This window comes from Microcaecilia unicolor, chromosome 1, assembly GCF_901765095.1.
Source record: "Microcaecilia unicolor chromosome 1, aMicUni1.1, whole genome shotgun sequence".
In the NCBI taxonomy this organism is placed as follows: Eukaryota; Metazoa; Chordata; class Amphibia; order Gymnophiona; family Siphonopidae; genus Microcaecilia; species Microcaecilia unicolor.
This window is the reverse complement of record NC_044031.1, coordinates 733,954,879-733,971,103: the sequence shown is the minus strand read 5'-3', so window position 1 is coordinate 733,971,103 and position 16,225 is coordinate 733,954,879. Positions and strand designations below refer to the sequence as shown.

General features: G+C 47.3%; 1 protein-coding gene across 1 annotated transcript in view; it reads left to right on the top strand.

Moving 5' to 3' along the window:
- TTLL6 (tubulin tyrosine ligase like 6) overlaps positions 1 to 16,225 on the top strand; it is a 285,854-nt gene that overhangs the window by 113,303 nt on the left and 156,326 nt on the right. Inside the window, exon 8 of the mRNA XM_030192275.1 lies at positions 5,929 to 6,072. Coding sequence (XP_030048135.1) covers positions 5,929 to 6,072 — 144 coding nt within the window. The remainder of the gene's footprint in view (positions 1 to 5,928; positions 6,073 to 16,225) is intronic.

Sequence of the window (16,225 nt, the reverse complement as noted above, 5' to 3'; positions counted from 1 at the left end):
ATCCACGGGAACATAGCCGCCCTCAAAGTGTCCGTACCGGACGATCTGCCGGTCGGGGGGAGGTTAAAATTTTTTTCACCAAAGGTGGCCTCTCATAACCTCCGACCAGTGGGTTCTCCAAATAGTGCGGTGCGGATACGCCCTGAATTTGGCCTCCCTGCCTCCAAATTGTCCTCCGGGAGCTCAATCCTTCAGCTCCCATCACAAGCAGGTACTTGCAGAGGAACTCTCCGCCCTTCTCAGCGCCAATGCGGTCGAGCCCGTACCACCCGGGCAGGAAGGGCAGGGATTCTATTCCAGGTACTTCCTTGTGGAAAAGAAAACAGGGGGGATGCGTCCCATCCTAGACCTGAGAGGCCTGAACAAATTCCTGGTCAAAGAAAAGTTCAGGATGCTTTCCTTGGGCACCCTTCTGCCAATGATTCAGAAAAACGATTGGCTATGTTCCCTGGATTTAAAGGATGCATATACTCACATCCCGATACTGCCAGCTCACAGACAGTATCTCAGATTCCGCCTGGGCGCACGACACTTTCAGTACTGTGTGCTGCCCTTTGGGCTCGCCTCCGCCCCACGAGTGTTTACAAAGTGCCTCGTGGTGGTGGCGGCGTACCTACGCAGGCTGGGAGTGCACGTGTTCCCATATCTCGACGATTGGCTGGTCAAGAACACCTCGGAGGCAGGAGCCCTCCGGTCCATGCAGTGCACTATTCAACTCCTGGAGCTGCTGGGGTTTGTGATAAATTACCCAAAGTCCCATCTCCAGCCAACCCAGTCTCTGGAATTCATAGGAGCTCTGCTGAATACCCAGACGGCTCAGGCCTTCCTTCCCGAAGCGAGGGCCAACAACCTCCTGTCCCTCGCTTCGCAGACCAGAGCGTCTCAGCAGGTCACAGCTCGGCAGATGTTGAGACTTCTGGGTCATATGGCCTCCACAGTTCATGTGACTCCCATGGCTCGTCTTCACATGAGATCTGCTCAATGGACCCTAGCTTCCCAGTGGTTCCAAGCCACCGGGAATCTAGAAGATGTCATCCGCCTCTCCACCAGTTGCCGCACTTCACTGCTCTGGTGGACCATCCGGACCAATTTGACCCTGGGACGTCCATTCCAAATTCCGCAGCCCACGAAGGTGCTGACGACGGATGCATCTCGCCTGGGTTGGGGAGCTCATGTCGATGGGCTTCACACCCAGGGTCTGTGGTCCCTCCAGGAAAAGGATCTGCAGATCAACCTCCTGGAGCTCCGAGCGATCTGGAACGCGCTGAAGGCTTTCAGAGATCGGCTGTCCTGCCAAATTATCCAAATTCGGACAGACAATCAGGTTGCAATGTATTACGTCAACAAGCAGGGGGGCACCGGATCTCGCCCCCTGTGTCAGGAAGCCGTCGGGCTGTGGCGCTGGGCGTGCCAGTTTGGCATGCTCCTCCAAGCCACATACCTGGCAGGCGTAAACAACAGTCTGGCCGACAGACTGAGCAGAGTCATGCAACCGCACGAGTGGTCGCTCCATTCCAGAGTGGTACGCAAGATCTTCCGAGAGTGGGGCACCCCCTCGGTGGACCTTTTCGCCTCTCAGACCAACCACAAGCTGCCTCTGTTCTGTTCCAGACTTCAGACACACGGCAGGCTAGCGTCGGACGCCTTTCTCCTCCATTGGGGGACCGGCCTCCTGTATGCTTATCCTCCCATACCTTTGGTGGGGAAGACCTTACTGAAGCTCAAGCACGACCGCGGCACCATGATTCTGATAGCGCCCTTTTGGCCCCGTCAGATCTGGTTCCCTCTTCTTCTGGAGTTGTCCTCAGAAGAACCGTGGAGATTGGAGTGTTTTCCGACTCTCATTTCGCAGAACGACGGAGCGTTACTGCACCCCAACCTTCAGTCTCTGGCTCTCACGGCCTGGATGTTGAGGGCGTAGACTTCGCTGCGTTGGGTCTGTCGGAGGGTGTCTCCCGGGTCCTGCTTGCCTCCAGGAAGGATTCCACTAAAAAGAGTTACTTTTTCAAGTGGAGGAGGTTTGTCGTTTGGTGTGAGAGCAAGGCCCTAGAACCTCGTTCTTGCCCTGCACAGAACCTGCTTGAATACCTTCTACACTTATCAGAGTCTGGCCTCAAGACCAACTCAGTAAGGAATCACCTTAGTGCGATTAGTGCTTACCATTATCGTGTGGAAGGTAAAGCCATCTCTGGAGAGCCTTTAGTCGTTCGATTCATGAGAGGCTTGCTTTTGTCAAAGCCCCCTATCAAGCCTCCTACAGTGTCATGGGATCTCAATGTCGTCCTCACCCAGCTGATGAAACCTCCTTTTGAGCCACTGAATACCTGCCATCTGAAGTACTTGACCTGGAAGGTCATTTTCTTGGTGGCAGTTACTTCAGCTCGTAGGGTCAGTGAGCTTCAAGCCCTAGTAGCTCATGCTCCATATACCAAATTTCATCACAACAGAGTAGTGCTCCGCACCCACCCAAAGTTCCTGCCGAAGGTGGTGTCGGAGTTCCATCTTAACCAGTCAATTGTCTTGCCAACATTCTTCCCCAGGCCGCATACCCGCCCTGCTGAACGTCAGTTGCACACATTGGACTGCAAGAGAGCATTGGCCTTCTACTTGGAGCGGACACAGCCCCACAGACAGTCCGCCCAATTGTTTGTTTCTTTCGACCCTAACAGGCTAGGGGTCGCTGTCGGGAAACGCACCATCTCCAATTGGCTAGCAGATTGCATTTCCTTCACTTACGCCCAGGCTGGGCTGACTCTTGAGGGTCATGTCACGGCTCATAGTGTTAGAGCCATGGCAGCGTCAGTGGCCCACTTGAAGTCAGCCACTATTGAAGAGATTTGCAAGGCTGCGACGTGGTCATCTGTCCACACATTCACATCACATTACTGCCTCCAGCAGGATACCCGACGCGACAGTCGGTTCGGGCAGTCGGTGCTGCAGAATCTGTTTGGGGTGTAAATCCAACTCCACCCTCCAGGACCCGAATTTATTCTGGTCAGGCTGCACTCTCAGTTAGTTGTTCTTCGTAGGTCAATTTCTGTTGTACCCTCGCCGTTGCGAGGTTCAATTGACCTGGGTTCTTGTTTTGAGTGAGCCTGAAAGCTAGGGATACCCCAGTCGTGAGAACAAGCAGCCTGCTTGTCCTCGGAGAAAGTGAATGATACATACCTGTAGCAGGTGTTCTCCGGGGACAGCAGGCTGATTGTTCTCACCTACCCTCCCTCCTCCCCTTTGGAGTTGTGTGTTTCATCTTTTGCTAGTCATTCAACTGGCGGGAGCGGTCGCGCATGCGCGGTGGGCGTGCCCTGCGTGCCGACCGTCCCGTGAAGTTTTTTTCCGGTTGGTGGGGGCTGCCGCGGACGTCACCCAGTCGTGAGAACAATCAGCCTGCTGTCCTCGGAGAACACCTGCTACAGGTATGTATCATTCACTATATCTCGGATCAAAGGGTCCATATATAGTGCAAAAAGGAGGGGCGAGAGCGGGCAACCCTGCCGAGTCCCCCGTTTAATATCAAATGATGGTGAATACATTCCATTCACCCACAGCTTGGCTCGAGGTGACTCATACAGGGCCGCCACCGCCCTTACAAACCACCCCTGGAACCCGTATTTATTCAAAGCAGAAAACAAAAAAGGCCATTCCACCCGATCAAACGCCTTTTCGGCGTCGAAACTAATCATGATAGACGGTTCGCGAGTAGCCTCCAGACGTTCCAAGGATGCTAAGATGCACCTAAGGTTCCGAGCTACTGACCTCCCCTTAACAAACCCTACCTGCGCTGCGTGAATAATACCTGGGAGATCGCGTCTCAACCTATTCGCAAGTATTTTCGCAAATAATTTTACTTCTTGGTTGAGAAGCGAGATGGGCCTATAAGACGATACCAATGTGTGATCTCTTTTTGGTTTGGGCAATACTATTATCTGGGCCAAATTAAGATGTTCCGATAATTGTCCATGTTCCACCCAAGCATTAAAAGCCTTGGCTACTGTTGGCACTACGTGATCCCCCAGTAATTTATAAAACTCTGCTCTCAGGCCGTCTGGACCCGGGGCTTTGCCCAGTTTACTACTTCCTATTGCCCAGCACACTTCATCATCGCTTATAGGAGCGTTCAAGAACTTACGTTCTCTTGGTTGGATGTTAGGGATTGAGATATTTCCCAAGTAGAGTTCACCACTAAGGCCACTCTCTTCTCCCGAGCCATATAGTTGCTGAAAGAATCTCTGGAAAACATCTCCTATCTCCTCATCTGTATGAAGTAATTTACACAGCATTATTTAAATTAATGCGGATTACATAGTAACGAGATGTAAAGCAGCTCATTATTATGTAAATACTATACTGTGGATTGTAGAGAACACCAGGTGCACACCACAAGCTGCAGAATAACTGATAAAATAACTCCACTAAAAACTGGAGTTATTTTACCACCCAGACGCATTGGGCTGCCAAGCTGCAGCCTGATGCTCAAAGGCTACATTGTAAAGTGGTCAGCCCTGGACCAATAGAAGTGGGCATAAGGCCACCCTCCCAAAAAACCCTCTAGGGCACCTTCCAACAAGGCCCCCCCACACACACATAGAGGGGCATAATCAAAAGGGACGTCCAAGTTTTGTTGAGGACCTCCTCGCAAAATGTCCCGATGGAGGGGTGGGGAAACCCGTATTATCGAAACAAGATGGACGTCCATCTTTCGTTTTGATAATATGGTCAGGGACGTCCAAATCTTGAAATTTTGGTCGTCCTTAGAGATGGTCGTCCCTAGACTTGGTCATTTCTGATTTTCGGCATAATGGAAACCAAGGACGTCCATCTCAGAAATGACCAAGTGCAAGCCCTTTGGTCATGGGAGGAGCCAGCACTTGTAGTGCACTGGTCCCCCTGACATGCCAGGACACCAACCAGGCATCCTAGGGGGCACTGCAGTGGACTTCATAAATTGCTCCCAGGTACATAGCTCCCCTACCTTGTGTGCTGAGTCCCCCAAAACCCACTACCTCCAACTGTACACCACTACCATAGCCCTTACAGGTGAAGGGGGGCACCTAGATGTGGTTACAGTGGGTTTGTGGTGGGTCTTGGAGGGCTCGCTGTTTCCTCCACAGACGTAACAGGTAAGGGGGGATGGGCCTGGGTCTGCCTGTCTGAAGTGCACTGCACTCATTAAAACTGCTCCAGGGACCTGCATACTGCTGTCATGGACCTGAGTATGACATCTGAGGCTGTCAAAAAATATTTTGAAAGATATTTTGTGAGGGTGGGAGGGAGTTAGTGACCACTGGGGGAGTAAGGGGAGGTCATCCATGATTCTCTCCAGTGGTCATCTGGTCATTTCGGGCACCTTTTTGTGCCTTGGTCGTAAGAAAAACATGACCAGATAAAGTCGTCCAAGTGCTCATCAGGAACGCCCTTTTTTTCCATTATGTGTTGAGGACGTCCTAGTGTTAGGCACACCCAAGTCCCGCCTTCGCTACGCCTCCGATACGCCCCCTTGAACTTTGGCTGTCCCTACAACGAAAAGCAGTTGGGGACGTCCAAAATCGGCTTTTGATTATACCAATTTGGGCGACCCTGTGAAAGGGACGTCCATCTTCCGATTTGTGTCGAAAGATGGGCGTCTTTCTCTTTCGAAAATGAGCCCAATACTAATCCCACAACCAATCCCGTCGATGTTTCAAGAAATATTGACTACTGTGGGCTGAATATTGCCTGGAAAAATCTTCTAGACATATAGCTGTTTTGCTAATTTGGTAATGTTCAGTAAGAATGTATGTACCATAGCCATTAATACATATGTAAAATTAGTCCATTTTCTTCCATAATGCATTTATTTGGGATTATTTCTTCTCAGGTGGCCGACTGTTTCTTTGAATAGAAGTTTGTGCTTCAGGCTTACCAAGATTTTTTTGTTTTGTCACACAGCCATTTCTTCTTGACGGATATAAATTTGACATGCGACTCTATGTTCTTGTGACATCCTGTGAACCCCTACGGATTTTTGTCTATCATGAAGGACTGGCACGGTTTGCAACCATGAGCTACCTAGAACCCAACAATAATAACCTGGTAAAGATATATAAAGATTACAAATCATATATTATTCTCTGAGTATAAAGTGGTAATTTTATAAAGCTTTTTCTCCATGGATAAGCAGGACCATTAGAGCCCATTATTGATGATGATGACAGAGCAACCTGGGTCTGCTCTCCCAGAGCTCAGAATATTCTAGAAAAAGCTTCTGAGCTTGTATTGAAGTTCTCTCATTGCAGAAAAATGCCTTCCTGTCAGTTTTTGTTTTGCCACAACTGCTTCCTGTCATAAGTTCCATTTTATCAAAATATTACCACAGTTGAGTTTGATTTATCACAGATCATATTCACTATGCCTGACAGGAAAGGTGCCCAAAATGTACCTCAAAGATGTCAATAACAGATATGATTTGTGCCTCAGATGTATGGAACCTTCTCACAGTGTACCAAATTTTTCAAAATGTGCCAGAATATCCCCCATGCCCAAAAGAACAGTAGAATAAAATTAAAGGAACATCTAAATGATAAAGCTTCTTCAGTTGCAATGGAGGTAACGTCCTATGACAAACATAAAAACTGCATTAGCTCTGATTAGGAAAGTTCACACAGGAGAAAGGACACAAAAAAGGAAAAATTCTTCTGTCAGACATCGCAGCCATTCTGTGTCCCCTTCATGGCAATCAGATAATTGGGCTGCTGCACTGCAAGATCCTCCTGCCTCAGGCTTTAAAGCGCAGTGAGTTAAAGGATCCCTCTCTGACACAGAAGCACTGGTGAGATGAATGCACCTGCTCTGTGTCAATGCAGCAAAATGGAGGAGGAGCTTGTCCAAGCACAGCAAATTTTAAAAAACCACTCTCGGCACATGAGCATTGGTGCCAGATCTCCTCCCCTTCCAAACTGTCAACTTGATCTGAGAAAAGGATTTCCCTGATACCCACTATGACAAGGTCCCCAACCAGAAGCCCTCCAGGAGACAGTTCAGGGGCTTGCCTCCCTTGGTTTAGGGGTCAAACACTTATCTGAAGCCCTTCAGAGCTTCAAAGAGGGACTTTGTTTCTAATAAGGGATAGAGGTGAAGGTGATCAACTATTACTGTCTGGCTAACACCAACAGCCCTTGCTGTCAGTCTCCTGTGCAGTTAAGGAGGCTTCCCAGGTTACTTCCACTTCACTTTCATTACATTTAGGGCCCTCTTTCTTTGGGTCAGAAATAAGCTGTCTTATTTCATGAACCTTTTGGCTCCTCTATTTCATAAAAGAAACATACTTTGTTAGAGTTTTGGGGATATGCAAAATATGGTCTCTCTACCTCCAAGCCGGAAGACTGGAGGGTGGCCTATGTAATGCCAAATTTTAAAAAAGGTTCCAGAGGTGATCCGGGAAATTATAGACTGGTGAGCCTGACGATGGTGCGGGGCAAAATGGTAAAGACTATTATAAAAAACAAAATTACAGAGCATGGATTAATGAGAAAAAACCCACATGGATTTAATCAAGGGAAATTTTGCCTCACCAATCTACATTTCTTTGAAGAGTTGAATAAACATGTGGAGAAAGGTAAGCCAATCAATATTTGGATAGGAAGTAATGGCCTATTTTGAATTAAAATCTGATTAAAAGATAGAAAACAGAGAGTAGGGTTAAATGGTCAGTATTCTTAATGGAGAAGAGTAGATCATGAGGTTCCCCAGGGGTTTGTGCTGAGACAGCTGCTTTTTAACATATTTATAAATGATCTAGCGATGGGAGTAACTAGTGAGGTAATTAAATTTGCTGATGACACAAAGTTATTCAAAGTTGTTAAATCGCAAGAGGATTGTGAAAAATTACAAGAGGACCTTACAAGACTGGGAAACAGGACATCCAAATGGCAGATGATGTTAAATGTGAACAATTGCAAAATAATTCATGTGGGAAAGAGGAACCCAAACTATAGCTACGTGATGCAAGGTTCCACATTAGGAATCACCGCCAGGAAAAGAACCTAGTTGTCATCGTTGATGATATGTTGAAACCCTTTTCTCAGCGGTGGCTAAGAAAGCAAATAGAATGATAGGAATTATTAGGAAAGGAGTGGAAAACAAAATGTCTTTGTATCACTCTATGATGCAACCGCACCTCGAATACTGTGTGCCATTCTGGTCACTGCAGGGCTGGCTCAAGAGGTTGTGGTGCCCCGTACCAGCTTTTGTTTTTGCTTTCCCCGTGCCCCGCCTCCCAGCAGTTCCACCCCTTGCCCCGCCTCCCACCAGTCCCAGAACACCCCCCACACAATTATTTTCTCTTATTTTTCCAAGCTACTCTCATGCCGCCCCAACGCCCTGGAATGTGCTTTCCTTTTAACAACCCCACCCCCCCAGCCCAGCTTTCTCTAGCCCTTCCTCTTCAATAGCAACTCCCACTATTCCGCCTGCTTCCTTCACAGGGACTAGGGGGGACTAGGCCGTGATTCAACTGCATGGGAATCAGAAATATCATTAAGCCCAAAATCACCTCAAGTGAATTAAACAAACTTTTTGAGAGGTGGGCGCCTAATAGTTTAGTTTATTAAAATTGAATGTACCACTTTTCAAAAATCAAAACGGTTTACAAATAAAACTATTAATGCATAGAGGTGTGAAAGGAACTCCAAAGTACAAGTAAAAAAGAAAAAACAGTAAAGATCAGAAGGTAACAACAGAGTAGAGGAGAGACAAGGAACCCAACACTGATAACCACCTGGGTCGGATCACCAACCTTGGATGCAGGCCTGGCAGATCAGGGCCTGGAGGTAGGAACACTGGGCAGACTGGAGACAGGATCACTGGGCAGGTTGGAGGCAGGAATACTGGGCCAACAGGAACAGGAAGGCTGTATATTGCGTAGGCAGCAAGAGGAAGGAACAGCAGCCTGAAATAGGACCGCTGGGCACCAGACATCGGAGTGCGCCTGTCCCATGGGCCTGTCAAAAGCACTATCAAAAGTGCATGCACCTAGGAATCCCATCGGAGAGGAACGCAACTAGATGCCCTGAAGGCCGTGACATCGGTGGCCTACCGTGCTGGACTACAAACCTAACCCAGCCTCCTGCTGGTTGGTCAGGAAGAAGGTGTGAGGCATAGCCTAGCGCTGTGACAGTACCCCCAAAGACTCACCACCATGTGGACATGATTTGGAATTATGAAGAAACTGTGATGGTACCTTCAGTGGAGGAGCGTGGACTTACATAAGTACATAAGCACCGCCATACTGGGAAAAGACCAAGGGTCCATGGAGCATCCTGTCTCCAACAGTGGCCAATCCAGGCCTCAGGAACCTGGCAAAAATCCAAAAATAAAACAAAAATTTAAATTAATAATGTTCAATGGACTTTTCCTTCAGGAATCTGTCCAAACCCCTTTTAAAATTACAGGTTCCCAAGAGTTCTCTTCAGGTCCATAGCCTTTCCAGGCAATGAGATATTGGAGTTTGCCTTGAACTATTCTGGAGTCAAGAATCCCTTGCACTTCATATTCCATGTCCAGATCTACTGCTATACTGGTCAGTGTCAGCGGGGTTCAGTTTTTCCCTCTTAATACAAGAGGCTTAAGAGGAGACATTTGCAAGGTGTTATGAATATGTAAAGTGGGAGATAACTTCAGTTGGTAGGCTACAGGGCCCATTGAACCAAGGTGGAGGGCATCTTGAGGCATAAGTTCCCAGTGGATAGCCAGACCAAATCCTCAGGATTGAAAAGTGGAGCCGGGCGTCTTTTCATGTCAGCTTGTATCTCTCTGATGCCTGAATCAAGAGGTTCCGCCTGCTTCTCCAGTTGTCGGAGAGAAACTCAATAACTGGCACCATAGGAGTTTGGTGTATGGGCATGGGTACCTGTGGGTGCCACCCAAATACAAGCTTGAATGGTGATGCCTTGGTAGACTCATTCACTTGATTATTATAGCAGAACTCTGTCCAAGGCAATAGCTGGGACCAATCATTGTAAGAAGGACTTCAAGATCTAATTGACCCTCTTCATATGGCCACTGGTTTGGGGATGATATCCAGAGGAGCAGGGACCAACAGAAGTTGTGCCAGAATCATGATGTAAACTGACCCCCCCCCCCCCCCCTCCTGATCAGAGGTAATGGATTCCGGTAGGTGTGTAGGAAGACGTCCTTTAAAAAGTGTCAGGCTAATCTGGAGGCAATGGGAAACAAAGTGAGCCAACTTGGAAAACTAGCCCACGATGATCCATATGGTGGTAAAGCCATCAAACTCAAGAAGATCAGTGTTGAAATCCATAGCTATATGGGTCCAAGGTGCCTCTGGTACTGAGAGTGGTTGGAGAAGCCCTCATGGGTGAGAATGGGACGCCTTATGATGAGCAAAATTGATACAAGAAGCCACATAATCACATACATCCCTTTTCAACTGTGGCCACCAATTGGCCGGAGAGATAAGTTCTAACGTTCCCTGTATTTTTTTTTGTTGCATTTATACTCCGCTCGGTAGCAGGCTCAGTGCAGCTTACATAGTATGGAATTACATAGAGGGGCATAATCGAATGCGAACACCCATCTCCATGGGCGTCTATGTCCGAAAACGGCTATGTGAAGAGGAGGGACAGACCGTATTATCGAAAAGATGGGCGTCCATCTTTCGTTTCGAAATATGGTTTGGATGGACCAAATGCCATGGATTTGGTCCTTTCTGAGATGGGCGTTTTTTTTTTTAGCGATAATGGAAACTAAAAACGCCTAGCTCAGAAACTTCCCAATCCAAGCCATTTGGTCGTGGGAGGGACAAATGTACAACACTACCATAGCTCTTAGGGGTGAAGGGGGCAACTACATATGGGTACAGTGGGTTTTAGAGGCCTCCCATTTACCACCACAAGTGTTACGGGTGGGGTGGGGGGGGGAATGGGCCTGGGTCTGCCTGCCTGAAGTGCACTGCAGTACCCACTAAAAGTGCTCCAGGGACAGGACTTGTTGCTGGTGTATAACCTTGGCACAGCAGTTCACACCTGAAGACTAATCTCGCTGAAAACGTCCTTTATTTGAATAAGCACGTTTACTCACAGTTAACTGCAGATCAGAGGTTGTGCCCCACTGGCAACGAGTCTCGCTGGTACTGAGATTAGCAGTAGGTCTGAGCTGGCAGAATGGTGTACAATGCCCTCTTTCAGCAACATTCAAGGTAAGAACTAAGTGCTGTAACGTGGCTAACACATGAAAGGGATCTAAAAGTGTCTTACACAAATGGCCACTACCTCATGAACTACAGGAAACAAAACAGGGCACACTCTGACCCAGTAAGGAGAGGGAAAAGCACCATGGGAGTAGAGCCTACCAACTACCAACATCGTGAGCATTTAACATAAGCTAGTGGAATCACGGAGCCCAATACCCTACACCCAGCACAATGCATTGCTGATGTGACTCTGCAGTGCCTTTAACAGAAAAGGTGTCACACTCACCCGAGACCCACATCAGAACCAGGGAAAGGCTGTCAGAGGATAGAACACATTCTGCTGTCATGGAGGTGGGTACGGCATTTGAGGCTGGCATACAGGCTGGGAAAAAAAGTTTGTAAAGTGGGTTTTTTTGGTGGGAGGGGGTTAGTGACCACTGGGGGAATCAGAGGAGGTCATCCCCGATTCCCTCTGGTGGTCATCTGGTCAGTTGGGGCAATTCTTTGGGACTTGGACCTGAAAAAAGGGTCCAAATAAAGCGGACCAAATTCTCATCAAAAACGCCCTTCTTGTTTCGATTATCAGCTAAAGATGCCCATCTCTCCTCGGACAATAACCACGCCCCAGTCCCGCCTTCACCACGCCTCCAACACGCCCCCATGATCTTTGTTCTTTTCCGTGACGGACTGCAGTTGAGGACGCCAAAAATCGGGTTTCGATTATACCAATTTGGGCGCCCACGGGAGAAAGACGCCCATCTCCCGATTTGGGTCGAAATATGGGCGTCTTTCTCTTTCGAAAATAAGCTGGATAGTATCACAGAAAGAACACAGCTGTAGCAATAGTAGAGGTATGATGTGGTTGTTAGGAAATAGGTTGAGATAGGTGAAATGGGCAGGGGATGTAGGGGTAGGAGAGGTAGGAGTGGTGTAGAGTGGGTTCATAGTTAAGTCTGGTCATTTGGGTTGGCTTGTTTGAAGAGGTAAGTTTTTAGCAACTTCCGGAAGGGTAGATGGTCGCTAACTGTTCGAATGGGTCTTGGTAAGGCGTTCCAGAGTTGGCTGCCTATAACTGAGAAGTTGGATGCGTAGTACATTTTGTACTTGAGACCTCTGCAGGTGGGAAGGTGTAGATTGAGATATGTTCGAGAGGATTTTGATCCGTTTCTAGCTGGTAGGTCAATTAGGTTGGTCATGTAGCTTGGAGATTCTCCGTAGATAATCTTGTGGATCAGTGATTGGACTTTGAAGTTTATTCATTCGTTGACATGGAGCCAGTGAAGTTTTTCACGAAGAGGTGTTGCGCTTTCAAATCGTGATTTACCAAAAATGAGTCTGGCTGCTGTGTTTTGGGCGGTCTGGAGTTTTTTCAGAATTTGGGCCTCACAGCCAATGAAAATGCTGTTGCAGTAGTCAGTGTGGATAAGTACAGTGGATTGTACCAAGTTGCAGAAAGCTTTTAGGGGGCGATATGGTTTTACTGGTTTCAGCACCCACATTATGTTGAACATCTTCGTCATGGCTTTTGCGTGAGTTTCCAGAGTTAGGTGATTGTCTAATGTTACTCCTAGTATTCCGGGGTAGCCAGCGATCTTAGACTCATGTCTCCATTTTAGCACCTTGTCTCATAGATGCTTAGGCACCACAGTCTTACCTGGAGGAATTGGAATAGCTAGGGCTGCCTGGATTTTGGCGGGGTCCAAGATGGTCTGGAGGTCAGGACTTTCGTCGGTCGCCTTTAGAGACTGGGAGAAGGCATCATCCCGTATATTCTTCTCGGCTGAATGGATGACCACCTTAAAATCGAACCAGCAGAAGAATAATGACCAACGGACTTGGCGAGGGTTAAGTCTGCGAGCCTCCTGTAGGTACAACAGGTTCTTATGGTCTGTAGTGACAGTGAATGGGTGTTTAGTTCCCTCCAACAGATGCCGTCATTCCTCTAGTGCCATCTTGATGATTAATAATTCTTGATCCCCAATGGTATAATTTCTCTCAGCAAGGGAGAACTTCCTAGAGAAGAAAGCACAGGGTAACAATTTACCAGCAGCGTTTGGTTGGGAAAGGATGGCCCCCACCCCTATAGAAGATGCATCAACTTCCATGTAGAAGGATTTCTCAGGATCAGGATAACAGAGTATCGAGGCTGTCATGAAAGCTTGTTTCAGGTGATCAAAGGCTGATGTTGTCTCCTCAGGCCAATCCCAGATATTAATCTCCTTCCGGGTCAGGGCGGTAAGGGGCACAGCTATGGTAGAATAGTCCTGTATAAACTGACAGTAGTAATTAGTGAAACCTAGAAATCACTGTAGAGCCTGTCGCCCCTGGGGCCAAGGCCAGTCACGGATGACAGAGAGTTTATTGGGATCCAACCTCAGACCCCAGATATGATATAGTCCAGGAAGGGTAGCTTATATTGCTCGAAAAATGCATTTCTCCAGTTTGGTGTACAGGTAATTATCACACGAGCAATGCAAAACTTGTTTGACATCCTCATGGTTCTGAGCCAGCATCTTGGAGAATATTAAGATGTTGTTCAAATACACCAGAACATATTTTTGTAACAGGTCCCAGAAGATGTCGTTCATGAAATTTTGGACATTTTCTGGGGCATTAGAGAGCCTAAAAGGCATAACCAAATATTCATAGTGACCGTCCCTGGTGTTAAAAGCCGTTTTCCACTCATCATCATCTCGAATACAGATCAAAACTCTCAAGTCCAGCTTGGTGAAAATGTGGGCTCCTTGCAGGCAGTCAAACAGTTCAGAAAACAGAGGGAGCAGGTATTTGTTCTTGATAGCGATGGCAGTCAAACAGTTCAGAAATCAGAAGGAGCAGGTATTTGTTCTTGATAGTGCCAGCATTTAATCCACAATAGTTGATGTAGGGATGCAGGGTGCCCTCCTTTTTCCCTACAAAGAAGAAGCCTACTCTGGCCAGGGAGGTAGATAGATAAATGATGCCCCTCTTCATGTTGTCAGCGATGTAGTCAGACATGGCCTGTGTCTCCGGAACAGAGAGTGGGTAAACCCAGCCCCAAGGGGGCGTCTTGCCTGACTGCAGATCGATAAGACAGTCATATTCCCGATGTGGGAAAAGAGTCTCAGCTTGTTTGTTGGAAAATACATCGGCGTAGGCTGCATATGCATGAGGAAGAACCTCCAGGATCTCCATCTCAGTGATAATATGCTCAGCACCAGTAGCACATGTTCGAGACAGCGATATTGACATTGTCCACTCCAAGTCGTGAGCTCTCCCATGCTCCAGTCTATCCCCAGGTTGTGTTTTTGCAGCCAGGAGAGTTCCAAGATAATGGGGTTTACAGACATCTGTAGGACATAGAGGATTATAACCTCCCTGTGGAGAGCCCCTGTGGAGAGCCCCAGCTCTTAGTCGGATAGGCACTGTCTTGGCCTGGATATGCCCCTGGAAATCTCCATATTTTATTTATTTATTTTATTTATTTATTTGTTACATTTGTCAGTTGTATATACAGAAGAGACCAGAATAGCCCTAGGGAAGGCCTGAGTGGGGATGTGGTAGTGCCATAGAAGGGCTGCATCAATGAAATTATCCCCTGCTCTGGAGTCAATAAAGGCCTTCATGTTGGCAGATGCTTGGCCTAGCTCTAATTTAGCAGGAATCAGAAATTGTGTGCAGGGAATCGGGGTTTGAGGACTTAGTGCTGCTTCCCCTTCCAGGGCTAGGCTGGACAGTTTCCCGATTTATTAGGGCATTTGAGCATGTAGTGCCCCTTCTCCCCACAATATAAGCACAGATTCTGTGACTGGCATCTCTGCTTCTCAGTATCAGAGAGAGAAGACCGATCTACCTGCATGGGTTTTCCTGAGTTAAGAGGCGAGGTCTCCCTTGTAGACCTACACAGAGCATGCTGGAAAGTAGGCACCAGTCAGACCGTTCTTCAGGTGGATAGTCGCTCCTGAGTCCGTTCCTGAAACCGAATATCTACCTGCGTGCAGAGGTGGATGAGATCATCCAGAGATGATGCAAAGGTCCTGTCCCACCAATTCATCTTTTATGAGGGGTGCCAAGTCTTGCCAGAAGACTGCCGTTAGGCTGTCATTATTCCACTGTAGCTCCACTACTAAGATATGGAATTGAATGGCATAATTGTCCAGGGTCTTTGAAACATACCTTCACTGGTGTACATTTTACGCCTTGCAAGTTCAATCTTTGAAAATCTCAAAATGGCACTTGCCGATTTAAAAGGATGCTGTGACTAAACAGTCTATCAAAATGTTGGAAATATTTAAAGCAATATTCCTAAATTTTAAAGAGACTTTAACAATCCCAAACACTGTCTAGGGAAGATGCTTTACAAAAATATCTTCCATTCAATTCGGGCACTGTGTCCTTTAGGAATCATCGATTTGAAGTCCTAAATGTCCAGGGAGCAAGTGCCATTTTGAGATTTTCAAAGATTGAACTTACAAGACGTAAAATATACACCAGTAGAGGTATGTTTGAAAGAGAATGTCTTTAAGCAGTTCTTTGCCTAGATCCTATAATTGTCTAGGGTCTGACATCCCTGTCTCAATCTCAAAAGCTTGGAGGCCCCGGAGGATGCCTTACCCGGTTCTTCAAAGACTCTTCAGAAGTGCTCCAAGAAACTCTTCAGGCTGTTGTGCTCAGGATCATCTTGCTCCCATAGAGGAGATGCTGAATTGAGGGCCTGGCCTGACATCAGCGATATGATATATGCGACTCGAGCCCGAGCCCCGTCAGTCACTCCATACATTAGATGCAAAAAATCCTTACAAATATACAAGTGGAAAATTAACTTTAACCCTTCTTAGGGTACATCATCAGTGAGCTACACAATTACATATAGGGGTCAATATTTACATCAATGTAACTGCCCAGATACAGCTTGGGGCTATCCACTGACATTCAGCAGCACAGCCAATTAGTGCCACTGAATATCACCACAGACCACTAAACTCAAAGCTGGCTATTTTGTGGGCGATCTAGGGGCAGAATCAGCAGTTATGTGGCTAAGTGCTGATATTCAGCACA